This window comes from Marmota marmota, unplaced genomic scaffold (assembly GCF_001458135.2).
Source record: "Marmota marmota marmota unplaced genomic scaffold, marMar, whole genome shotgun sequence".
Classification (NCBI taxonomy): Eukaryota; Metazoa; Chordata; class Mammalia; order Rodentia; family Sciuridae; genus Marmota; species Marmota marmota.
This window is the reverse complement of record NW_026000130.1, coordinates 9,031,240-9,057,449: the sequence shown is the minus strand read 5'-3', so window position 1 is coordinate 9,057,449 and position 26,210 is coordinate 9,031,240. Positions and strand designations below refer to the sequence as shown.

At 49.0% G+C, this 26,210-nt stretch overlaps 3 protein-coding genes across 3 annotated transcripts in view; all 3 read left to right on the top strand.

Moving 5' to 3' along the window:
* Positions 1-2,867, top strand: part of Slc25a1 (solute carrier family 25 member 1) — a 3,177-nt gene extending 310 nt beyond the window's left edge. The window contains exons 2-9 of the mRNA XM_015500396.2: positions 1-181; positions 275-374; positions 462-600; positions 1,177-1,261; positions 1,409-1,513; positions 1,695-1,810; positions 1,893-1,966; positions 2,146-2,867. The exon at positions 1-181 is cut by the window's left edge and continues 128 nt beyond it. Of these exons, the coding sequence (XP_015355882.2) occupies positions 1-181; positions 275-374; positions 462-600; positions 1,177-1,261; positions 1,409-1,513; positions 1,695-1,810; positions 1,893-1,966; positions 2,146-2,260 (915 nt within the window). The 3' untranslated portion in view covers positions 2,261-2,867. The remainder of the gene's footprint in view (positions 182-274; positions 375-461; positions 601-1,176; positions 1,262-1,408; positions 1,514-1,694; positions 1,811-1,892; positions 1,967-2,145) is intronic.
* An 18,437-nt stretch (positions 2,868-21,304) lies between these two features.
* The window catches only part of Gsc2 (goosecoid homeobox 2), a 5,433-nt gene continuing 527 nt past the window's right edge, over positions 21,305-26,210 (top strand). The window contains exons 1-2 of the mRNA XM_015500178.2: positions 21,305-21,560; positions 21,661-21,914. Coding sequence (XP_015355664.2) covers positions 21,305-21,560; positions 21,661-21,914 — 510 coding nt within the window. The remainder of the gene's footprint in view (positions 21,561-21,660; positions 21,915-26,210) is intronic.
* Positions 22,378-26,210, top strand: part of Ess2 (ess-2 splicing factor homolog) — a 14,839-nt gene continuing 11,006 nt past the window's right edge. The window contains exons 1-5 of the mRNA XM_015500395.2: positions 22,378-22,734; positions 22,832-22,949; positions 23,274-23,407; positions 24,234-24,336; positions 24,963-25,072. Of these exons, the coding sequence (XP_015355881.1) occupies positions 22,663-22,734; positions 22,832-22,949; positions 23,274-23,407; positions 24,234-24,336; positions 24,963-25,072 (537 nt within the window). The 5' untranslated portion in view covers positions 22,378-22,662. The remainder of the gene's footprint in view (positions 22,735-22,831; positions 22,950-23,273; positions 23,408-24,233; positions 24,337-24,962; positions 25,073-26,210) is intronic.

Here is a 26,210-nt window from a genome sequence, read left to right as displayed (position 1 = left end):
GGGGGAGGGGCCCGAACGGCGGCTGGGGCCACCCAGGGCGACGTCTTAGGACCTGGTTGCCCTATCCCTGCAGGCGGCCTGGCCGGCGGCATCGAAATCTGTATAACATTCCCAACTGAGTATGTGAAGACGCAGCTACAGCTGGATGAGCGCTCGAACCCGCCACGGTATCGGGGCATCGGTAAGGAGGGGGCGGACACGGGGCTATGGGAGGCAATGAGCGGCGCGGGGCGGGTGCTGAGGGTCGCAGTATCCTGACTGCCCCCTCCTGCAGGGGACTGCGTGCGGCAGACGGTCCGCAGCCATGGCGTTCTGGGCCTGTACCGTGGCCTCAGCTCTCTTCTCTACGGCTCCATTCCCAAGGCGGCCGTCAGGTGAGGCCAGGCTGGGTCAGGGCGACTAGGAGATGCCCCCTACCCCAGCAGAAGCGGAGACACATCTTACCCTCCTCTCGTCCCCAGGTTCGGAATGTTCGAGTTCCTCAGCAATCACATGCGGGACGCCCAGGGAAGGCTAGACAGCACACGGGGGCTGTTGTGTGGCCTGGGTGCAGGTGTGGCCGAGGCTGTGGTGGTCGTGTGCCCCATGGAGACCATCAAGGTGGGGAAAGTCCTGGCGCAGAAATAAAGCTGGGGGGGGCGGTATTCCAAGGTACCCCAGACCATTACCATGTACCCCATTGAGATTGTCATGGGGGGAAGGGTTGATGGATCGAGATAGCAGGGGTTTGGTAAGTCTGTTCCTGGGAGAAGATCAAGGTGGGAAGATCTCAAGGAAGCTGGGCAGAGCATGGAGGGAGAACACTAAAGGACTACTGGGGAGGCCTGGCAGGAAGGGTCTCCTGTGGAGGCTGTCTATTGTGGAGACAAAATTATTACTAATATCTTTTTTAAAAATACTTTTTTAAACAGAACACGTACACATTTGCTGCCCAAACTTTGGAAAATAGCAGAAAAAAACGCAAAGACTCTCTTTTGTCCTGGGGCCTCTGTGCAGGACAGCCTAGGGTGGCTCTGCTTACACCCCCATCCCCAGCCTTGGCCTGACCTTGGTGGTCTCTGAACCTGATATCGACAGGGCAAGGTGTGCTTGTTAGATGATGGAATCAGATCTAGCTTCTTTGCCTGCCTGCCCCCGTCTCTCTCTCTCTCTCTCTATGCCCCCCCTCTCTCTCAGGTGAAGTTCATCCATGACCAGACCTCCCCCAACCCCAAGTACAGAGGATTCTTCCACGGGGTTAGGGAGATTGTACGGGAACAAGGTGAGCCACTTGGGAGGGTCAGAAACCTTCACCAGGCTAAAAAGGGCCTGTACTTCTACTTTATGTCTTGGCACTTCACATGACATCTTCCCAATCCCCCTTGGGGTCTGGGAGGCACCAGGGTAACTCTAAGCTGCCTGCCCCCAGGACTGAAGGGGACCTACCAGGGCCTCACCGCCACTGTGCTGAAACAGGGCTCAAACCAAGCCATCCGATTCTTTGTGATGACCTCCCTGCGCAACTGGTACAGAGGTGAGTCTGTGTGTCCCAGGCCCAACCTCCAAATACTGCAAGGTAGATGCCTCCCTTTGGGCTGCCCTTTTGAGGAACGGGGACACTTTCATAGCCCTTGCTTCAGGCTCCTATCTACCTTCAAAGCCTATCCCCCTTTATCCTCCCAGCACCCACTAATCACAACTCCCCATATATTTAGGGGACAACCCCAACAAACCCATGAACCCACTGATCACCGGGGTTTTTGGAGCTATTGCCGGTGCAGCCAGTGTCTTCGGAAACACGCCTCTGGATGTGATCAAGACCCGGATGCAGGTGGGGGGGCGCTGAAAGAGTGGGAGGGGAACTCCAGTCAGGGGCTAGCTGCTAAGCACTCTAGCCCACTGGTATCCTATAGGGCCTGGAGGCGCACAAATACCGGAACACGTGGGACTGTGGCTTGCAGATCCTGAGGAAAGAGGGGCTCAAAGCGTAAGTAGGGGAAGTACAGGGCTATTATCCCTACCCAGACCATCTCTGGTCTTCCACCCTCCTGTCCCCCTTTAGGCCTCTATTTTCCTTCTAGCAGGGAGCTGGAGGCTGCCCTTTGAAGGGGCATTGTCCTTCTGCTCCTCCCTCCCTGACTTACCTCATACCCCTCCCTCACCCAGTTTCTACAAGGGCACTGTCCCCCGCCTGGGCCGAGTCTGCCTGGATGTGGCCATCGTGTTTATCATCTACGATGAGGTGGTAAAGCTTCTCAACAAAGTGTGGAAGACAGACTAAGCCCAGAGGGTATGGGGGGTGCTGCCCTAGGCACCTCGAAACCAGCCCCCTGCCACCCATGTCTCACATGATTCCAGTGCAGTCGTGCCAAAAGGCCCTTTTCCCTCTTCCCTAGAGCTCCATGGCTTGGTCCTGGTGGCCATCATGTATTCCATGGTGCCATGTCTCTCTGATCTGTATGTGGCACTACCATTGTGTTTGTGTCCACCTTGGCCACAGTTGGATGTCTCTCTGGCCTGTGAGTCTGTGCCCACTAGTCCATGTGCTTACTTGTGAGCTCTGTGCCTGTGTTTCATGTTCTGTGTCATGTGATCCTGCACCTGCTTCCCAGGGTGCTCGTGTGGCCTGGGTCCACGGTCCTGTAGGCCATGGCCCCATCCCAGTTCGATGCCTTCCACCCTGGGTGTCAGGGGCACCCTGCCCAGGCCTACCACAGCTGCCTCCGGGCCTCAGCCTGGCCTCACTGCATTCCAGGGGCTGTGTGCCCCCTGCTTCTCCCGCCATTGGCCTTAACTGGCCCTCGGGCCCTCCCTCCACCCAGGATAGGGTGGCACCCGCCACTCTCAGGACCACCCTGCCAAGGCAGAATAAACCGGATCCTGTCGCAGTCTCCTGTCCCTGCGTCCATCCCTCTCTGGTCCAGTGTGTGGGTTGGAAGCAGTAATCTTGAAGCCTCCCTGGAAAGCCAGCCCACCCTTCACTTTAAGACACTACAATAAGCAGGGTGATGAGCAAGACCAGTATCTGCCCTGGGCAGGATAGCTGCAGCCAATCTAAAAGTTCCTTGAGAGGCCCAGGTTGGGGCCAACAAGGATTTGGGTTGCATCCAGATCTTCCCCTGTGTGGCTGTGGGCAAGTTCCTGTGGTCACTGCAAGTTGTGCCACAGGCCCTGAGATGGTTTGGTAAACAGAATGGGCAGAGTGGAGGGCTGGTTCTGGGATACAGTGCTTCTAGGAAGCTTTTAAGCCATCACTACTACTCACCTCAGGGAAGGATCCTGTTTTAGGGCTTCTCTGTCCCTCAGTCTGTGGTGCAGCCCACCTTACCTCAAGGAATGTCTGAAATGGGCTTCATGCAGGAAGGGACATGTGATTCTGAACCATGGGGTTTCTCTGAGACTCAGAACAGGAGCCCTTCCCTACTCCTTCTACACTGGGAGGCAATTGCCTGGGAGCAGGAAGTAGGGGTGAGGGGCTGCCTAGCCAAGGACTTCTGGGTACTTCACCCCACACCCTTGAACTCCAGCACTCTAGCTGGAGTTTCCTTGTATCTGTCATATATGGGAGCCAAGGTAGGGCTTGAGCTCTGAGCCTAAGGTCCCATGGTCCTAGCCTCTCCTTCCACAGCATGAGCCACATGGAAGACTTGCATGGGAATGCAGGGTCAACTGGTGCTCCCAGCTATATGGGGGGGAGGGGGCAGAAAATACATACCTTCCTGTCTCAAGTGCCTCTGTATGGTGTAAATTATGAAAGTGATTGCCATCAGGAGCTTCCTACTCCTGGAGCCTTTACAGAAAGAATACCTGGTTACTGTAGCCTAATACAGGCAGCCCTGGGTACCTAGAGTACATACCATGCATGTGGCAGGGGAAGAAACAAGGTGCAGAGTGTCCAAAGCAAATCTGAGGGTCAAGTGTAGGCTTGAGATGCAGAGTGAGCACATGCCCTTGGGGAGAGCCTTAGGCAGATCGCTACTCAGCCTGCGGGTGTTTAAGCTGGCCATGTGCTTTTTTAAGTGGCCGTAGGAGACTTCCCAATCTGCTGGGACAGAGGAGAAAGGCATAGGCAAAAAATCCACCACCACACACACACACTGGGGTGTGCAACCACCAGGGCTGGAGTCCCACACAAAGAAGCTCACAGTCCCTGGAACCCAGGCCTTCCACTCAACCTCAGAAGCTTGGCTGTAGGTGTGGAGGCAGCATTGGTCTTGCATTGGGCTTCTGGGAGACTGCCCCCAGGCTGCATCTGAATGGGACAGAAAGGCTCAGACCCTGGCTTCCCCCATCCCTTCACTGTATGACCTTGAGAAAGTCACCTAATCTCAAATCCCTGATCTGAGAAATGGTACAGCAAAAGAACCAGTTCACTGAGTTGAGCCTGAAATGATGTAATTCTTGTGGGATGCTTGGCTCAATGCTTAACCCAGAATAAGCCCTCACACAAAGTAGCTTGCTTCATGGAGTTTCAGAAGATTGTTTGCAATCTCCCACACCCCATATACTGTCATGGGTCTGTATCCTCGCTGAGACTGTTCCCAGGAACAGCCTGGCTCTCATTCCTCTCTTCCAGAAGGAACAGGGACCCCCCACTCCCCAGGATCCCTTTGCCTGTGCTTCAGAGCACAGGGTTGACATCAGGTAGCAAAGCCAAAACTGTTGACAGGACTCTTGAGTCTCTCAGGGCTGTATGCATGAAGACAACAGCTGCCCTTGTGGAACCCACACTGTAGGCTGCATCACAAATCACCTAAGGAGGCAGCCTTAGGAAAGAGCTGGTGGCACTTCTGGACTGAGGAAAATGAGCAGGCCAAAATTGGCTGTAGAGGTAGGCAGGGAGCCAATTGCATTTAACCAGGATCTCAAGGCTCCAGAAAGGAGGTGGGTGGCAGTAGACTGTGCAGACTGAGCCACTGGGCTGGAACCATCACCTGCCCTTGCAGCAGTGGGGGCAAGGACAAAGAACTGGGCAGGTTTTTGAGCTAATGTGGAAGTAGAACAGGCTCCATTCTAGCCTGGAGTTCCATCTCCCCTCACCAACAAGGATGCAAGGCCAGTGTTGGGAGAAACCCAAGAGATGGCTAGGTGTATGTATCAGAGGTGTATGTGTGTGGAGACTCCAGGTCACCAAGTCCCACCCACAAGGACCAGCCTACAGCCTGTGATCCTCATGGACTGTACTCAGGAGGGACAATGGCTTCAGAGACAAGGGTAGGAGAACAGAAGGGAGGTGGTGACCACACCTGGGACAGGGTTTGGCCAACCTCTAGCCCTGTCTCCACTGCTGTGGGGCTGAGGACAGGCATCCTGCCACCTCCAAGCCGAGGTCTCCAGGCTGCCCTTCACCTACTCCCATCCCACATTCCTTGAATCTCCTTTTATGCACAAGTACCCCCTGGGCTTTTCCATGTCCCTGTGCAGGTGATGAATGATATAGCTTAGTATCCCCAAAATGCCAGTCACAGCAAACCCAGGAGCGCCCCCAACAAACTCAGCCACTGAGCTATAGGACTGTCTCCTTTTTAGGCGATTCCTTTTAGAATTCTAGTTTGGGGGTTGTATCTCTTCCAGTGCTCATTGTTAACAGTCTTGGTTGAGGATGTGAGTAGTATTTTCCTCACTGGCTTTTTATTTCCTTTATGTTTTCAGATTCCCTGGATAGGGGTTTTAGGTAAATGCACAGAATCAAGGGGTCTGAGGAACTCCTGCCCTCCTCAAATTCTGGGATTAGGGGCTGGGCATACCTGGGACAAGGGATGGAGATGCAGGCACAGGGGATGACTGGCCTGAAGTATGATGGAGAACCACAGAAAACACTGGGGAGCACAAATAAACGTGACACTCCCCTCCTCCCAAGCCTGCCTAGCAAATGTCCCCAAAGAGCAGCTTCCTCTCTGCTTAGGTTTATGGAGCCCCAATCCCTGATCCTTTCCAACATAGCCCTTATTACACTCTTACCACATTTCTCTTCTACCAGGTTGCTTACACCCTCCTACCACGTGTTTTATTTCTCCACTGGTCAGGTTAGGGAGGCCCCGTTTGGCCACATCCCCTGAAGTGACCTCAGTGCATACACCATTTCACCCCTTCTGCTCCCCCTCTGCCCAAATATCTACTGTGGCGCTGGCTCACTAGCCCGCAGAACAGTGCTGCCTTCTAAGGCTTGCCAGGCTCTGGGATGTTTCGGCGAGCTAACCAGTCTGAGGCCGCCCAGGTTCTCTATCCAGGCTACACGAAAGCCTGAGACAGGCTGGCCGCTCACCAGGACCTCCTGCCCCTATCTTCCGCCAGTGATTCTGGCGAGTTACACACACACACACACACACTCGGTGCCCCGGGCTGTGATGAAGATAAATAATATGTCCGTGATCTGGGCTTATCCTCTAGAACCGACCAGGGCCCAGGGGAGGGGCTTTGGGAAGACTCGCTTCTGGTGAAGGGCGAGGGACATGGCCGTGAACAGCGGGGCCTCCCTTAGCACCGGGCCATAGAAGTCTGTAAACGGGGACCCGTGGACGCAGAAAGCACCGGGAAACAGCCCGGGGACCTATTTCTGAAGCAAGAATAGGGTTTTCTGAAATCTCGAGTTCAAGCAAAGAAGGGTGCAGCTGCGGAGACGGATCGCGTCCCGAGGAACAAGTCGGCGGAAGTCAGGACGGGCACGCCGATGGCGTCACGAGGACGCGCCCGGCCGCATGGGGCAGAGTAGGTACTCTCCCGGTGGTCCCGGGTGCTGGAACTTCTCTGGTCCTACCACGGCAGCCCGTGATCTCAGCCTTTTCTGTCCCAGGCTGGGCTGCGTGGAGGCTCCTTGTGGTTCTTGGATATTTCGTTGCGAGTCCTCCGACTTCGCCCACAGTTCCCCAACACTCGGCTGGCTTAGTCAATGCCGTCCACTTTCCTGGATTCTCTAACGGCACCTCCCAGGAGGATAGGCTGCCATCACCGGAGGTTGCCGAGAGCCGCCCTGACGCACCAGCTTGAGGGGACACTCCCCAGCCTACCGCCCCACCTTCCACTTTCTTAAGGCTAGACTTATTCTGAGGCGTCCCGCTCTCTACATACCCCCAAAAGCTACGATTTCCTTTTCCTGAAACACTCCCCACACCCCGCCCGGTGATGTAGATTGAACTCAGGGTCTTACCCATAGTAGTCAAGTGCTACTGCACCATATCCTCACCCCGCTGGAACATTCGTACCTTCCACCTTAGCCCTGTAATTCTCCACTGCTGTTCAGGCCCTGTCTGACCCGTGCGCTGATATGGGGCATCTTTCCTGAACTACGCCCTCACCTGATTATCCTCTTGGGCTCTCAGATTCAAGCTCCCAGACTGCAAAAGCCTGTAACCTAGGGCACCTTTCCTTTACCCTTTCCACAGGGCCTGGGCTGGAGATTCTCTGGTCACTACTAAATGAAGGAAGAAAGGACTCACACTGTGTCTTTTCCTCTGTTTGTTTTGTTTTGGGGGTTTTGTTTGTTTTTTGGTCCAATATCACTAGTGTCAGCCACATTAAAGGATATGGCACCAGAGTTTGGGGGCAGAGAGGATCCCACTGGCCTCTCCAGTGCTACGTCTCCACAGCCTGCCTACCAGGCCAAATCCATTCCAGCTCTCTACTGCCACCTATGAGCTTATATTTGACACGGTAACCTTAACCAAGTCACCATGGAAAAGACCAGGTGTGTGGAGGCACTTGAGTCCCCTGACCTTGGAAGTTTGTCTGCAATGGCAAGAGAGAGTGTTAGGGTTATGGCTTCCTATAGGGGGCAGCAGTGAGTGCAAACCACACCGTTGGACACCGATTCATCCTAGCTGGGCCCTTATTCTTCTCAGCCAGCTCCTATGCTCAGACAAGAAAACCCAGGCAGAAACAAAGGAGACCTATGGAATCACAGGCCAGTACAACTCCAGCCTGGCCCACTTAGAGGGAGGGGACTGAAGAGCTGGAGGAGTCAGCAGGTGGCATCTTATAAGTACTGTCAAAGAGTAGATCAACAAATGCCCCCAGAGAGGGCCATACTTGAAAAGGGATCTCAAGGAATGAGAGTACTCCAAGTGGCAGCTTTTCTCTGTTGCATCCACCCAGTCTGCAACGTGTTTCCTGGCCACCCACAATGGGCAGGGGTGTGTACCTGGTTGAGGAACCCAAGCCACAACTGAAAATCAGAACCCAGATGTGGAATGAGAGGGGTGGAGAATGTCCTTCTGTTAGACTAGGACAGAAAAGACAAAGGGGCTATATTCACTGATGATACAGGAAGGCTGGCACTGGCAGTGTGCAAAGGGCCAGGCTCCACACCCACAATCTGCAGTTACAATCAAGCCAGTAGGCCCGATCTACCAAGATGCACATCCTTCCCTCTCGGCCCCAGGACCTGCCTTGGCCAGGTGGCAGCTGGGGAAACTGAGACCTGCCAGTTAGTGAGGCTGAGAACTCTCCAACCCAGGCGTTTTCCGCCCAGCGCGTTCGCTGCTGACAATTGAGCGGCCAAAGCAGATTAACCCGGGTGTTAATCCCCCCTAATGGTTTCAGAATCCCCGGCGCGGGGAGCTAAGCCGGTCTTTCTCCGCTGCGGCGACCGGCCCTCCCGACGGCTTCAGACCCGCGGCCGCACGATGCTATCTCGGCTCGGGCCTGGCCACGGACCCGCACTAATCCGCGGCGCTCGCTTTCTTACCCCGCCCGCCCGAGATCTGGCCGATTGGCATTTGATTACGGCCTCTATCGAGGGCCCCTTTGTGCGATCGGCCCTAAATCCCCTAATTCCGTGATAAAGGAGGCATTAGCGGGCGTTTGCTTCAGAAAAAGGCACAAGTATGAAAGAAAGCAATCAGGGGAATCCTGATGGCCTAGCCCGCGAGGCCTAAAGTGAAGACAGGAAAGCGAAGTGGGGGAGGGGGCGTCCGAAAGTGAGGGATAGCAGAACCTTGGAGGGCATCCTGGGCCCTCCATCCGGACTTCCCTCCTCATCCCCAATTCGCCTTCCCCAGCTCTGAGCAGTGCCTCAGACCCTCTCCCCACCTCTGCCCTGCCTGCCTACCTTTTGGCTGCTGAAGACCCTCTGGCTCAGATGCAGAAGGTCCATCCCCCAGCTTCAGCTTTGAACTTTAGGGACCCTTGTTGCGCCTGCCTGGTCCTCTCAGCCTCTGTCAGTCCAAGGTTAGAAGTCTGTCAGTGCCCACCCATTCTGTGACCCCCTGATCTTCTGTCATTCCTCCCCCTACCACCTGGAGGGGATGGATCCCCTTATCTGCCCCTCTCTTTTGGCAAAGACTCCTTGGACCAGTTCTGGAAACAGCTATGGCTGCTTTTCAGTCTGACAAAAGAAGTGATGGAGGCCAGGAGCAGCTGGGGTTGTCCCTGGAGGATATGCAGGGGAGGACCACTGAGAGCAGGTGAGGTGAGCCTAGAAGGCTGCTCTTCAGAGGCCCCCGGAGTCCAGGATTTTACTTCACTACTTAAATTGGGTGAGAGCTCAGTGCATTGAAGGAGCTGACTGGGGCTTGGGCAACTGAAAAGTTGGAAGGAATGGCTGATGGGGCTATTGGAGGGAAGATAGCAGTGTCTAAGAGGACCATTTATCCTGGGTGTTTAAAATAAGAGAATTGGAATTGCATATGCAGAGATCAGTATAGCAGCCTCTCTGGGGAGGCTTACCTTGGGAGGGGGTCAAGAAAGAAAAATTGCTGTTAAGTGGGGTAGAAAGCCAATGCAGGGATCATATCAGAGACACCTTCAAATGGTACTAAAACAAAAGCAGCACAGAGGGACAAATGGGAGCAATGCCAGGCAGAATTGAAGGGAAAGCCAAGAGATCGGAGGAGTGTCAGGTATGGCCCACAAATGCAAGGTATGGGCAGCTCTTGGGATAGATGACTCTTTTCTAAGACATACAGGTGGGCTAGTGGGTGGACAGGTTTGTACTTAACCAAGGTGAACCTGAGTCTAGGTGGGCATTTGCCCAAGTGAGTAGATAGAAAGATAGGCTATTTACAGAGACAAATAGATGGATGGGTGTTTACAGGTAGTTCTGCCAATATCTACTTCAGTGGTCCTCCAGCCTCTGAGAGTTGGCTGCTGACAGCTCACAGCCGCCCCCCATCCAGAAGGCACTGTGGAGTGGGGTGAATAGGACCCACCAACAGCAGCCCTAAGAACCCGAGGCAGAATTCTGGCCATGATGGCATGATGCTCAAAAGACTGGTCTCAAGTTGCTTCACATTTATGACGCTCTCCGTGTCTATCTCAGTGCTTCTGGGTGGAATTATATGGAAACTGGCCTCCAACTGAGACTGCCTTCTGCTTAGCTTTCTCCATCCTACCACCTGGTCCTGTTTTGCTTTTGGAGCGATCAACCCTCTCATTTTTCCTGGGATGAAGGAATTGTCCTGAGAAGCAAGATTTTTAGCACTAAAACCAGGACAGGACCAGGCAAACCAGGATGCTTAGTCATCTTACATTTCTGTTGTGTCCCCCAAAGAGGTATGTTGAAGTATTTTTCCTTGGGACCTGTGAATGTGAACTTATTTGGAAATAGGGTCTTTGCAGATGTAATTAAGATGCAAATTAAGATGAAGCCCTACTGAAATAGGGTGAGTACTTAATCCAATATGACTGATGTCCTTATAAGAAGAAGAGAGAGAAAGAGGAGAATGCCATGTGATTACACAGACACACAGGAACAACTCTGTAGAATGACAGAGGCAGAGATTGAAGTGATACATCCACAAACCAAGAAATGCCAAGAATTGCCAGAAAAATCAGAAGCTAAGATAAAGGCATGAAACAAATGTATTCTTAGAGGAGTAGAGGGCACATGACAGCATGTAACTGTCCAGAGCCAGGTGGGAATCATTACTTTATTGAATGGAAGAAAGAATATCAGCCAAGGAGGCCCTGCCCACAGGATGTGGAGATAAATTAAAGAGTCTAGTATTCCTAGCAACTTAGATAAGCCTAAAAAAAAAAAAAAAAAGTTTAGAAAGTGTGAGCAGAGTTCTGCTTCAGGTAGTATTGGAGTCACTTATCTTATGGCAATCCTATTATGGATAACAATAATAAACTCTGAATAAGATAGTTTTAAAAATTTTTTAGTTGGTAGATGGACACAATATCCTTATTTTTCTTTGTTTATTTTTATGTGGTGCTGAGGATCGAACCCAGGGCCTCATAAGTGTGAGACAAGCGCTCCACTACTGAGCTACAACACCCAGCCCCTGAACAAGATAGTTTTAAAAATAACTGCAATGGTTTGGAAGTGGTTTGTCACCTATGGTTTCATATGTTGGAAACTTGGTACTCAGTTTGGTAGTGTAGAAGTATCCTGGAGCCTTTAAGAGATGGAGCCTAGTGAGAATACTTCCAAGCCCTAGAAAGAAATCGTGGAACCTTAGCCTCTCTGGTCTCATGTTTTGAGATGTGATCTTTTTATTCCATATGTGCTCTTGCTGTCATGATGCCATTGACCATGAATCCTCACAAGAGCCACACCAATGCCTGTGTCATGCCCTTGAACTATAAGCTTAATGAACTTCTTTTCTTTATAAAGTAGCCCACCTCAGTTATTTTGACTTTATTATACTATTGAAAACAGATTAATACAACAATCATTTGAAAACACTGGACACTGAAAAGGCAGAAACTGGAAAGGAATCAACACATGAAAAAAGGAAAAGGTGAGTTCCCATTTTTACTAATTTTTACCTAAGAGAAGTAACAGAAAGAGACAGCTAGAAATTAGAAAGAAGCTGAGTATTACAGGTTCAAAGAATCAGTTGACTTAGATAGACCTCAGGACAACCATGGCATCTGAAAAGTGAGGGTTAAATCACAGAAAGAAATTCAGAAAGGGCAGCTCCCACATTCTACATATAAACTTTGCCAGAATCTTTGGGAACCCCTTGAACTATGCATATACAAAGCAAATTCCAAGTAACCCAGCTGAGGCTAAAATATCTGAATGGAGATTTCAGCTGCCTTGTACCACACAGGTGCTGAATTTAAATGTTGAGTTCAGTAGAGCTAACAGCCTGCTAAAACAAAAAATCAACATTCTTCAGATCAACTTAACAGAAACTAGAGTATCTATACAGATCATCTGCAATATCCACAGTAGAATTCAAAATTACTAGGCATACAAAGAAACAGAAAACCTGATCCATGTGTAAGAAGAAAGGCAATCAATAAAGACCAGCCCCAGGATGACCCCCTTTTGTGTGTCGGGGGTGGGGGGCATTGGGATTGAATCCAGCTCCTCATGTATGCTAGACAATTGCTCAACTACTAAGCTACATCCTACAATATTTTTTACAACTTAACTAAGGCATAATGAACACTGTAAACTGCATACTTTTAGAATACACACTTTAAAGTTGGGTGTGGTGGCACATGCCTATAATCCCAGTGACTCCAGAGGCTGAGGCAGGAGGATTGCAAGTTCAAAGCCAGCCTCAGCAATTTAGTGAGTCCCTATCTCAAAATAGAAAATAAAAAGGGCTGGGAATGTGGCTAAGTAGTTAGGGCACCCCTGGGTTTAATCCCTGGTACCAAAAATTAAATGAAGTACACACTTTGATGAGTGAGTTTTGTCATATGTATATAGCCATGAAATCACTACAAAGAAAAGAATTTTTTATTATTGCTAAAGATTGAGCCCAGGACCTCACACATGCTAGGCAAAAACTCTATCACTGAGCTACATTCCCAGCCTTATTTTTCAATTTTGAAACTGGATCTCACTAACTTTCTGAGGCCAGCCTCAAACTTACGATGTTGATTGTCCTGCCTCAGCCTCCCAAGTAGCTGGGATTACAGGGCTGCACAATAACTGGGTGAAAAATTACACACACACACACACACACATATATATATATGTATATAATATGCATGCACATATACATATGCATGCACATACACAAGGTCCTGGATTCAATCCCCAGCACTGCAAGTTAGATAGAATGAACAGTTTTATTAATTAGCCTATGGTTAACATGGCCAAATATTGGACATTTTCTCCCTAAAATCAAGAGTAAAGTAAGGATGTCTATACCACTTCTATTTAATGTTATCCTAGAAATCCAAATCAGTGAAATATATAAAAAATATAGAAGTTATTGCCATAGTTAAATAAGTGTCCTACAAAGGTTCTTGTGTTAAAAGCTTGGTCTCTAGCCTGTGGTGCTACCGGGAAGTGGTGAAACCTTTATGTATAATTTTTTTTTGCAGTACTAGAGATTGAACCCAGGGGTACTCTCATTGAACTACATCCCTGGCCTTTTTAATTTTTTATTTTGAGACAGGGCTTCTCTAAATTGCCTAGGCTATTCTTGAATTTGCAATCCTCCTACCTCCCAAGTAGATGGGATTACAGGCATGTGCCACTGTGTCCATCTTGAAAATAATTTTTGATTAAAAAATTTTCAAGGGGCTGGGGATGTGGCTCAAGCAGTAGCACGCTCGCCTGGCATGCGTGCAGCCCAGGTTCGATCCTTAGAACCACATACAAACAAAGATGTTGTGTCCGCCGAAAACTAAAAAAATAAATATTAAAAAATTCTCTCTCTCTCTCTTTAATTTTTTTTTTCAAAATACTTTCCATTATATTTACCCTTTTATTAGTTTGTTTGTTTGTTTTGAGGTATGGTCTTGCTAAATTGCCCAACCTGGCCTCCAACTTTTGATCCTCCTACCTCAGTCTCCCAAGTAGCTGGGAGATTACTTGGGACATCACCTTGCCCTACCCTCATTCTTTTAATGCCAGAAAGATCTGTAGTTGTATTCCTTGTTCATTCCTGACATTAGTAATTTCTGTTAGTTTTTTTCTGATTTAGTCTAATTGAAAAATTTTGCTAATCTTTTCAAAAAACTATGTTTTGACTTGGTTAATTTTCTCTATTGTCTGTTTTATGTATTATTGAAAAATACTCTTAGCTTTGTTATTTCCTCCTTTCTATTTAAAAAACCTCTTATTTTACTTGCATATTAACATGGAACCTCTATCATTAATTTTATAACCACTTTTTATAGCCTCTTTTTTTTATAGTACTGGGGATTCAACCCAAGGGTACTCTACCACCGAGTCTCATTCCTGATGCCCCCTTTCGTTGTTTTTAAGACAAGGTCTTGCTAAGTTCCTGAAGACTGGTCTCAAATTTGCAATCTTCTTGCCTCAGCCTCCCAAGCTAGTGTTACAGATGTGTACCACTGGTCCTGCTCACCTTAATGTTTTGCAGTCCATTTACAGTTAATATTGTATCATTTCATATAAAATGTAAGAACATTGAAATCTATTTACTACTCCTTGTCTTTTATGTGAAGGTGGCCATATTGTTAACACAAAGATGAAATATCTTAACTTTTGTTTTATATATCTTTTATGCATACCCATATATTCAGCATCTCTTGATCCTCTTCTTTGTGGAGAACTGAGTTAACATCTAGTACCAGTTCCCTTCAGCCTGAAGACCTTATTTTAGTATTTCTTTAAACACAAGGCTGCTTAATAACAGGTTATCTTAGTTTTGTTTATCTAAAACTAATTTCATTTCACGTTTATTCTGGAAGGATGTGTATGTGTGTGTGTGTGTGTGTGTGTGTACACACACACGTCTGCCTGTGTAGTGTTGGGCTTCAAAGTCAGGGCTTCATGAATGCCAGGTAAACATTATACCATTGAGCCACATAGTTAGCCCTGAAAGGATATTTTTTTCAGGTTATAGAATCCTGGGTATATGAGTCCCCCCGCCTTCCCTTTCAGCACATTAAAGATGCTGTTCCACTGTCAACTGTCCTCAATCATTTCTTTTTTTTTTAATATTTTTTAGTTACCAATAGATTTTTTCACTTTATTCATTTATTTATATGTATTGCTGAGGATCAAACCCAGAGCCTCACACATGCCAGCAAGTGTTCTACCACTGAGCCACAATCCCAGTCCATCCTCAATCATTTCTAATGAGAAGTTAGATAACATTTGTATCCTTTCCCTGTATGCATGTACCATTTTTCTCTGGTTGTTTTAAATGTTTACTCTGTATCTTTAGTCTTTGATGTTTATAATATTCTAGGTGAATGGAGAGGACTTTTTCCTTTCCTTTCTTCCTTTTTTCCTTCCTTTTCTTCTTTTTTTTTTTTTTTTTAATTTTGAGACAGTGTCTCATTAAGTTGTTTAGGCTGCCCTTGAACTTGTAATCGTCCTGTCTCAGCCTCCTGAGTAACTAGGATTACAAGTATACACCACTGTGTCCAATTTTGGTATAGCTTTTTTTGGGGGGTGTTGTTTTTTGTTCTTTTAATTTTTTTTATAGTTGTAGCTGGACAGAATGCCTTTATTTTATTTATTTATATGCAGTGCTGAGAATCGAACCCTTGCCTCACACATGCTAGGCAAGCACTCTGCCACTGAGCTACAGCCTCAGCCCTGGGGGGTGGGGTTATCCTGTTCAAGGTAAACTGACACTGATGAATTTGTAAATTTCTGTCTTTCATTAAATTTGAAAGAGTTTAGACCCATTATTTCTTCAAATATTTTTTCTTCCCTGTGGTAGGCAGAGCAAGAGCCCTTTCAAAGATGTTTTTATCTCTAGGCATGGTGGCACATGCCTGCAATCCCAGCAGCTCAGGAGGCTGAGGCAGGAGGAACACAAGTTCAAAGCCAGCCTCAGCAATTTAGCAAGGCCCTAAGTAACTTAGTAAGATCTTATCTCAAAATAAAATATAAAAAGAGCTGGGGATGTGGCTCAGTGGTTAAGGGCCCCTGGGTTCAATCCCTGGTAAAGGAAGGACGGATGGGTCTTTATATCATAATTTCTTAATCCTGTAAGTGTTACTTTACGTGGCAAAAGAAAGTTTGCAAATGTGATTAAGAATTGAGATAAGGCTTATCCCTGAATTATCTCAGTTGGTCCAATGTAATTACAATGACCCTTACAAGTAGAAGAGAGGGTAGAAAGGGTCAGAATGAGGCAATTGTGAGAAGGACTCATCCTTAATAATGCTGAATTTGACAATGGATGAGACAGGGTCTTACTAAATTGCCTATGATGTCTTTGAACTTGCCATCCTCCCACCTCAGCCTCCCAAGCCACTCCTCAGCCTCCCAAGTCACTGGCATTATAGGCATACACCACTGTGCCTCCTGGACTTCCCAACAAGAGGTGGTATGTCTTTATGGCCCTCCCTTGGATCTGAGGTACCAGTACCTGTGGGCAATGGAGGACCACATCCTTGGGTTTCTCAGGAACTCCACACATTTTGAGCCCCAGAGTCTGATCATCTGTTCAGTTTGCAAGATCCTTGAAGCAGCCTCTGACAAGTTCCTTCATATATATATATATATAGTTGTAGATGGAAAAAATGCCTTTATTTTATTTACTTATTTATTATGTGGTACTTAGGATTGAACCCAGTGCCTCACACATGCAAGGCGAGTGCTCTGCCACTGAACTACAACCCCAGCCCCTCTTTCTTAGATCTTTTTTTTTAAAATATTTATTTATTTATTTATTTTAGTTTTCGGCGGACACAACATCTTTGTTTGTATGTGGTGCTGAGGATCAAACCCGGGCCGCCCGCATGCCAGGCGAGCATGCTACCGCTTGAGCCACATCCCCAGCCCTCTTTCTTAGATCTTAACAAAGGGATTTATACCCACATCATCAGCTTTGTCTTTAGCCTATAGTTTCTTGTCAGCATTCTGGACTTGATCTTTGCCCTGAAACTTGTTTTCTAAAAAATATTTCTTTTTTCTTCTTTCCTGGGCTGGGAACTAAATCCAGGCCTCACACATGCCACTGAGCTAGACCCCTAGTTCAGTTTATTTTAGTTATAAACTAACACAATAAATGTGATCCTTTTTTGGTGTATAATTCTGTGCATCTTAACATATGTACATATTAATGAAACCCTGGCCACCACCAGGACACAGAATTCCCTCATCCTAAAAAGCCCCCTGACCTTCTTCTCCCACCCTAACTACTGATTTGTTATCCATCACTATAATATTGCCTTTTTCAAAGTTTCATATAAATTAAATCACATAGAATGTGTAATCTTTGATGACTGGTTTCTTTTGTTCAGTGTGATATCTTTGACATTCATCCATATTTTGTGTATTCCTGTTGCTTTCAGCTCCCCAAGAATCCCTTCCTATCATTGGTCATAATGAATAGAGCTACTCTAAACATTCATAAGACAGCATTTCATGTGAGCAGAAACTTTCATCTCTCTAGGGCAAATACCCACGAATGGACCTGCTGGTTCCTATGGTAAATGTATGTTTAATTGTATAAGCTGAATTCTTCATATTTAACAGTACATTCTTTTTAAAAAATTAAAAAAATCAGTTGTAATGAACATAATACCTTAATTATTTTTTTTATGTAGTGCTGAAGATCAAACCCAGTGCCTCACACATGCTAGGAAAACACTCTACTATTTAGTTACAACCACAGCCCCATTCTTTAGCTCAGTCTCTCTCTCTCTCTCTCTCTCTCTCTCAGTCAGGGTCTCACTATGCTGCCAGGCTACTCTTGAACTCTTGGGATCAAGTGATCCTCCTGCCTCAGTCTCCAGAATAGCTGGGATTGGGTTGCTTCCACAACTGACTCCTCTTCTTTTATTATAGGTAGCTAAAAGAAGACAGGTAGCACCTTTCACCTTCTCTCTGGGCATCTACCTAGCTAGGTCATCATACTCATTTCTATTTTCTATTCTACTGTAAATGACAATGTTGCTAAGCCTCCTTGCCAGGACGCATCAGCTGTCTCCTTTCCTCTATTGTGAAATAATATTTTTCTCACTTTAGGGACTCCATTGTCTTTCATGGCAAGGTCTTCCATCTCCTACTGCCCCATCCCAAAGCCAAATCAAATCCACATGTTTTAGTTTTATATTGGCAGTGCCCTGTGTTTTAGTTAGCTTTTGTATTGCTATGACAAAAATACCTGACAAGAACAACTTAGTGGAGGAAAAGTTTATTTGAGGCTCACAGTTTCAGAGGTTTCAGTCCAGAGGTGGTTAACTCCATTGCTGCAGGCCCAAGATGAGCAGCTCATCATGAGGAAAGAGCCCATCAGAGGAAAGCCCCCGAGCTCATGGTGATGTCAGGAAGCAGGAGACAGGAGGAGCAAAGGGGCTGCAAGAAAGATAAACCCTTCCATAAAATACCCTCAGTGACCCACGTTCTCCAGCCATGCCCTACCTGCCTACAGTTACCACCCAGTCAGTCTATTCAAACTAGTATAGAATGATTAGGTTATAGCTCTCACAATTCAATAATTTTACCTCTGAGTATTCCTGCATTAACAGGAACTTGTGGGAGGACACCTCAAATCTAAACTCTAACACCCTACTTCTAGTACCAATACCTTTTCTGGTTCTCTATGGCTACCTAACAGACCACCTCCAAATGAGTACAGTAAAAACATTCATGAACATCTACTACTGTTCCCTCTAATAGTTCTAGAGCTTGCTGAACTCAGGTGATTCTCACTTCTGGCATGTCATGTAATAGCAGTCTGATGGTGGCTGGAACCCAAATCATCATCAAGACTTCCTCACTCACTTGTTGGTGAAAAATGCTGGTCACAGGTTGGTATTTCAGCTGGAGCTGCTGGCTAAAACACTTATGCCTGTTGTCTTTTTATACTTCCTTATAGCAAGCATTCCAATATCAGAGAGAAGAAAGGGGAGGGAAGGGGAGGGGAGGGGGAGAGGAGAGGAGAGGAAAAGAGAAGAGAAAGAAAACAGAAACCCTGGCTTCAAAAACCATACAATGCCATTTCTGGTGCATTTTATTTGGCTAGAAGTGAGTTCAGCCCATTTTTCCTCTTTTGTTTGTTTTGTTTTGGTTTGTGTTACCGAGGATTGAAGCCAGGAGTGCTATACCACTGAGTTAAATCCCCAGCTCTTTTTATTTTTTTATTTTGAGGCAGGGTCTAAATTGCCTAGGTTGGCCTGGACTTTGTGATTCTCCTGCTTCAGCCTTCTGAGCCACTGGAATTGCAGGTATGCACCACNCAGGTGTGTACCACCACACCTGGCTGTTGATATGTTCTAAAAGAACCACAGTGGGTCATTTACCAAGGGGTACCTGTAGAGGTGGAGAGATAGATAGGAAGGTAGCCCATTTATTAAGGTGGGGAATATCAGGCAAAGATCAGATTTTCAGAAAATATGGAGCTCATTCCTGGCATGATGACTGGGGAATGTCTATTGGTGATGGAGATGGAGATGTGGAGCAGGCTTTGAGAAATACTAGCCTGGAACAGAGTAATAAGTCAGGCTTGAAGTGACTCACAAGTTGTTATGAGTCAGTGTCATGGATGGTTCCTGTAGCTCCAAGGCTGGAGGAAGTCATCAAGGGTAAGAATGGGGAGCGATAAAGAAACAGCCAGAGCTAGGAAGAGGATGACACAGCAGAAGTTGCAGTGGTCTTCCTGACTATGGACCCTATTTTCCCTATTCTAGAGAAACTCTTACTTTGGTGAGTAGTCAGTTCCTGTACACCTCCTTGATGTAATTGGGAACTATTTCTGGGCACTATAGTTGGCTTAGGTGCAGGTGTGCAATGTAGTATTGTGAGGGAGGAAAAGCAGGGAGAGGTTTCTATGATCATCCAAATGGACACATTTGGGAAAAGATGGAGGGTCCATACAGCTGTGGCAGTCATTTTTCAACAATGAGGCAAGCTGGGAGGCCAGGTCACTCACAGAGGTGGCGGCTTTATCTCAGATTAACAAACTCTGGGCACCCTATAATGAACTCTTGTGAGAGAATTAAGTCAGCAAGTTCTATAACTTGAAGTCCAAAGCATTCTTATTGGTCCCAGAATGAAGATGACAAAAAAGCCTAAAAATGGGCTGGCAAGGTAGGAGGAGAGAGGTGTGGATGTGTGCTGCCCTGCGATGGCAGCTAACATCTATGCCCCCCCACCAGGGCCCCCATGATCTTAATGGGTTTCTAAACATCTCACACCTCCTAACTGATTGAATCCTAAAAATGACTCCTGATACTTGTTATTATTATTTTCATTATCTGAAGTACTGGGGATTGAACCTAGGGCACTCTACCACTAAGCTAACACTGTTTAAAAATTTGAGACACAGTCTAAATTGCTAAGTCTGTTTTTGAATTTACCATCCTCCTGTCTCAGTCTCCCTAGTCATTGGGATTATAGGTGTGTGCCACCCAACTTGGCTGATAGTCACTATTATCATGCCAGTTTATAGATTAGGAAACCCAAACACAGAGGAATGAAGGAACCTATGGAAGATGTTTTGTGCAGCTAGGAGATGACTATTGAGTTCAAGTCAGGCAATTTGTTGCTCTTCCTGTGAGCTACACAATATATTTCCTTTGGAGGTGAAAAGGAGAGTTTTAGGCTGAAGTGCCTGGCTCAGCTGTCCAATACTCCTTATCCGACCAGCACTGATGGGCCAGATGAACAGGGAATGGTGTGAACAGAGCAGGAATGGCCTAAGCAAAAGAGTGAGGAGGTGGAGAGCCCACCTGAGACAGATTTTAAACGTAGTGGCTGTGAGGAGGTCATTGATCTACTGGGGAGTGAGGGGCAGGGGGATGTCTTGCTGGGGGAGGGGAAGGGGACTTCTGGGACAGGTGGGAAAGCGGAAGGAGAGACTTCACATAGGTTAGGAAGATTTCCCTGACCCAAGAGCGAAGGCAAGAGAATTGGGGTCCACCGGACAGACGGTTTATGGGAATTTCTCCATGAGGCTGAGACCCGGGGTCCAAAGTAGGTGAGAGGTTTGGGGTAAATGTGAGGTGGGTTCGCAATGAGACTGCCCAAGGTTTGAGAGCCCATCCGAAGATAGATACTAGAAATTTGAAGACCAGGAGTTTGAGCGGCTTGGGTAGGTTTCTCCAGGCGTGCTCACCTGCCATGAAAATGCCTTGAAGGGGACTGGGAACCATTGGTAAGGCCGTGGCGGGAGGAGGCACTGCGGTGCTCTGGAGGCTGCTATCTCGGGGAGTCCTGGGGTTGAGTACCTCACCGCAAAAGGAGACCGCCAGGCCCCGTGGGCGGCGGGGAGACAGCTCTCCAATCCTTCCGCTTGCGCTGACGGCCCTAGGTGGACAGGAGGGCGCTGCTGGGGCACAATGCTCCCTCCTTGCCGCCGCCAGCCCCCGCACACCAAGGCGGAGCAGGCTTTCCCGCCACCGCCGCAATCGAGGATTAGCGTGCTCTGAACCCGAGCGGCGGGATTAGCCCGCATGGACTTGGCGCCCGGCTTGGGGATTACCGCGCGCTCCCCCCCGACGTATATATTTTGGCCAGGCAGGCCGGCAGGCCGGGCCAGGCATGGCGGTAGCTGGGGGTGCCGCGAGCCGCAGGGGCCCTGGGCGGCCCTGCCCCTTCTCTATCGAGCACATCCTTTCCAGCCTGCCGGAACGGAGTCCCCCAACCCGGGCTGCTCGACCACCGCAGCCCAGCGGCCAACAGAGCCCCACGGAGCCCGGGGAACCCGGGGCGCCTGAGATTGTGTCCTGCGCCTGTTGTTGCTGCTGTGGACCCCGCGCAGCATCCCGCAGGACTCCGGAGGCGGCTGCCGGGCTGGGTGAGTGGACGCAGGGTGTGAGGGCGGGACGCGGGACCTCTGGGCGCGGAGTGGGGAGCTTGGCTCCTGCCCTGTGTTTCACAGCGCCCTCGCCTTGCAGGAGCGCGGCTACCGTGGCCACTGAGGCTGGGGCCCGCGGCGCCCTTGCCCTTAGCCGCGGCGGCTGGAGGCTCTGCGACTCTCCCTGGTGCTGGAGGCCCAGTCCCACAGCGACGCACTAGGCGCCACCGCACCATCTTCAGCGAGGAGCAGCTGCAGGCGCTCGAGGCGCTCTTTGTGCAGAATCAGTACCCCGACGTTGGCACGCGCGAGCGCCTGGCTGGCCGCATCCACCTGCGCGAGGAGCGCGTGGAGGTGGGTGCGGGGCAAAGCCACTCCGGTAAGCCGACTGCACGCGGGCTGCTGCTGGACGGCTAAAGGGTCCACGGCAAGAGAGTCCGCGCCTCCGGCTTTCATTCTTTTTCAAAGACTGCGTCGTCCCGAGCACCGCCTGGCATAGTGCGACCCAGCGCAGAAGAGGAAGGAGCCCTCCATACAGCGAATGGGGCAGAGGGCCGGTCCCGGGGCGGGTAGTAGGCGGGGGCATGCATGTGCGGGAAGATGTAGCTGGAACTGGAGCGGGGAGGCAAGACTGGTTTTCTTTGCAATTATTTAAAACTTTTCTCTCTCCCCTCCCCGCTTTTTTTTTTTTTTCCTGTGATAAATGAGGCATTCGTTCATGTTCCANGATCAGGGATTTTGTTTTAATGCCTGGGTCTGTACCTCCTCCGCCCAATCTATTAGATTGTATTGCATGCTTTTGGCATCCATCAGATGAGCAGAGCTGTCCAGGCATCTTTAGGGCTCTATCTGAGGGCTTTCTGAAGAGTTGGGGTGGATTGATACCACCCCACGGGGAGTCTTCCAACAGAAGTGAGGATTCTAGTCATAATTTTCATTGTTTGTTTTCCCATGACTGCAAAATGATGTTTGTATGGGTTCCCCTGACTTCCACCCTTGAGCAGGAGAGGCTGGAGAGGAAGAGGAGAAGGAGCCACTGCCCAGCCTGGACGTCTTCCTGAGCCGCTATACGAGTGAGGACAATGCCTCCTTCCAGGAGATCATGGAGGTGGCCAAGGAGAAGAGCCGGGCCCGCCACTCCTGGCTTTACCAGGCTGAGGAGGAATTTGAGAAGGTAGACCTGGGCCCTCTGTCATAGCAGGGAGTCCCAAGGCAATGGACACTGTGCCTTGGGGTCCCACTGACCCTTATTTTCCCCCACGTGATTACAGAGGCAGAAAGATAATCTTGAACTCCCATCAGCAGAGCACCAAGCCATTGAGAGCAGCCATACTGGTGTGGAGACCTGGAAGTACAAAGCCAAGAACTCCCTTATGTACTACCCAGAGGGTGAGTGGTGGGGCCAGGTGTTTCTGGCTCTGCATTTGGATCATAAGGTTTGTGTATGTACGCCCTCACAGCATCAGCCTCGGAGAGGTCCTGGTCTCTCTTGAGGTGGGTAACTCATATAAGTCAGTGGGGTAGTAAAGTCCTCCCCAGCTTTGTTTAGGCTCTGCAGGTGTGGAGTGTGAGCTAGGCCCAATGCTTCTGTTTTACTGGGTGAATTGGCTGAGAAAAAGGGTGCTCTCACCTCTTAGTCAGTAGGGCTCATGGTACTGAGGTGGGCCTTCCCATATACCTGATACTTATTATCATCTCTGCTTCATCTACCAGGTGTCCCTGATGATGAGCAGCTATTTAAGAAGCCCCGGCAGGTGGTGCATAAGAATACACGCTTTCTCCGGGACCCTTTTAGCCAGGCTTTAAGCAGGTCCCAGCTCCAGCAGGCTGCAGCCCTCAATGCCCAGGTGAGCCAATGAGAGCAACAGGATTAGATATGGCTGGGCTGGTGTGGGCAGGCATGGCCTCTCTCATCTTGGCTGCCCCTTTAAGTTAGAACTGTCCCTTGGCTTGGTGGAGCTCAGTAGGTGGAAATATTGAGGTCTGTATGTGGCTGGACCCTGTGTCTTTTCTCAATTCATGTGAGCTTCCACTGGGATACTGTCTTGGTGTGACACATTCTGTGGGCCTAGATCTATGCCTTATCCCTTGATGGTGGTGGGCCAGCAAAGAGGCTGTTGGGAGCCAGCCAAGTCTGTTTACACCCATGCTTATGCATCAGACAGGGTTGTGGGTAGACATGGGTCAGTGGGCCAGGGGAGCCAGCAATGGAACCTGGCCTCAGACGGTGGGCTGTGGCGGGATAGAGCTTGGAGTGGTAGAGAGCAGAGAGATTATGAGCCTGGGAGCAAATTGAGTGGGTACCCTTTGATAGACTGTGATGGTCATGGGGTCAAAGGTTGGGAGACAAGAGACGGGAGACTTAGAAGTGCCTCAGAGGAAAGATAGCATAGGCCCTGTTGTCAGCATTGCACCTCAAGAGGCAAAGGGTGTCAGTTTTGCCCTTGATGGAAGGAAGGAGAACATTCTTGCTTAGATGCCTACTTTGACAGGCCCTCAAGATGTTTCAGCAGAGGGGTGAGTCCTTCCTCTTTTTCCCCAAGCGGGCTACCCACCCCAGGGCCCCAACTTTTCCCTGAGGAAAGCAAATATTTCTAGCATGTTCCTCTCCATCTGCCTATCAGCCAGCTGGGGAGACAGCTCCCATGACACTATCTTTTCTGCTCATTCCAGCACAAACAGGGCAAGGTGGGTCCTGACGGCAAGGAGCTCATCCCCCAGGAGTCCCCCCGAGTGGGCGGGTTCGGATTTGTTGCCACTCCATCTCCTGCCCCTGGTGAGAAATGGGCCTGGTGCCCAGGCTGGTCAGGGCTGTGGGTGGGCTGGACTCTCAGGCAGACCGAATTGTAAACTGGAGTACTATCCTGTTGCAGTCCTCTCAATAATGTCAGCAGGTAGTACTTATAGATTAAAAGTCAGAGAGCGGGATAGGGTGCAGAAATTCTGGGCACCAGGCCCCAAATCTTTTCATCCCAGAGGCAAGTGAAATTTGGGTCAGTCCCTTGATGCATAGGAAGTCTAAACTCTCAGGTACTGGTTGCTGTGATATAGATCAGGGTACATGGAGGCACCATAGGTTTTCCCTGAGTTTTAGGAGGTTTGGGAGCCCTGGGAATCCTGAATATCTCCTACTTCAGAGTGCCCTGTGCTAGGATGGCAGCTCAGCTGACCCAGCTTCCAGTCTATTCTGCCTTGGCTCACAGGTGACCTTAGCATTTCCCTCTCAGAGGCTGGAGGTACTTTCTTCCCAGAGACTCTGGAACCAGGCATGGGCTAGCTGTTGGCCTTGATGTTAGCTAGGATGCACGTGGAGTAAACTGGCTGTGGTAGTTGGGGAGTGCCTGGGGTGGCACCCCCACCTGGTTCCCCTGGCCTGAGTAGCTATGGCTTCTCCATCTGCAGGTGTGAATGAGTCCCCACTGATGACCTGGGGGGAGGTTGAGAACACGCCCCTGAGAGTTGAAGGATCGGAGACACCCTACGTGGACAGGACACCAGGGCCAGCCTTCAAGGTGGGTTGTGGTGAAAGGGAAGCAAGGGAGGGACTTGGTATAGACATCTGAGGAGTCTGAGTCCTTGCTGCTCATGACCAAGCACAGAGGACTGGACTCCCAGCTGGTCAAGGCAGGTCCAGCTGATGGGGATGAGCACTGATGCTTCTTAATGCTGAAGAAGGTGGGATGGGTGGATGGGTGGGTCTTTCATGGGATTTAGGGGAGCAGGGGCCAAGATACCAAGGTCTCTAGGGCCTGAAGGCCAGGGGCTATTCACAGAAAAGGTGGGAGGAATTCAAAATTAGAACAGGAACTCCAACTGCCCTGCAAGCCCAAGGGCCAGTGAACCATGGTTTGTGTTCTCAGAAGGGCTATGTGCTGACAGAGCAAGGCTTCTGTTTACAGAACATTTTAGATGTTACAATTCTAGTCTAGTATTGTAGGAGTGGATAGAGTGAAGTTTGTGAGACCTAGGGTAGGACAGGGAGGCTCTCAATGGGCCTGGGTAGATGCAGCAAGGTGAGGTAGTATCACATGACTCTGGAGTGCCAGGCAGGTTGATAAGCTGGAGGCAATGGCCATAGAAATTGTTGGGCATGGATAAGTGGGCAAGAGGAGTGGTATGGCTGTAAGAGCCCTGGGTAAAGCAAGATGTCTTTGTGCAAAAAGTTTTTGGGGAAAATTGAATGATTAGAGTAGTTTAGAAAGGGAAAGGAGATGTCCCTAAGAATTGGGAGCCTGCACATCTTGCTGTCAGAGTGCTGGGCTCCTACCTGTTGTGACTCTAGGGTGTTGAGAGGTCACAAGAGGCAAAAGTTTATGTTGTCACAGAGGCTGAAGATGTAGATTACATTACCATCAAAAGAAATCAGGTATAGATTCTGGAATGAACACATAGGTCTGATTTGGTGGCTGGGTCAAAGGTTATCTCAAGCCAGTCGCCTTCCAAAATTGGCAGTGATAAGTTTGAAATGCAATGGAAAAGGAAAAGAGGAGAGAGAGATAGAGAGATATAGATCACTTGTGTAGCAATAGAAACTTAAAACAACTAGGAGTAATGCTGAGGAGAACTTCTGCACCATGCTACCATGCTTTCCAAAACCCAGGCGAAGAGGACCCGGACCCCCACCCCCACCCCCACCCCCAGCATGGCACT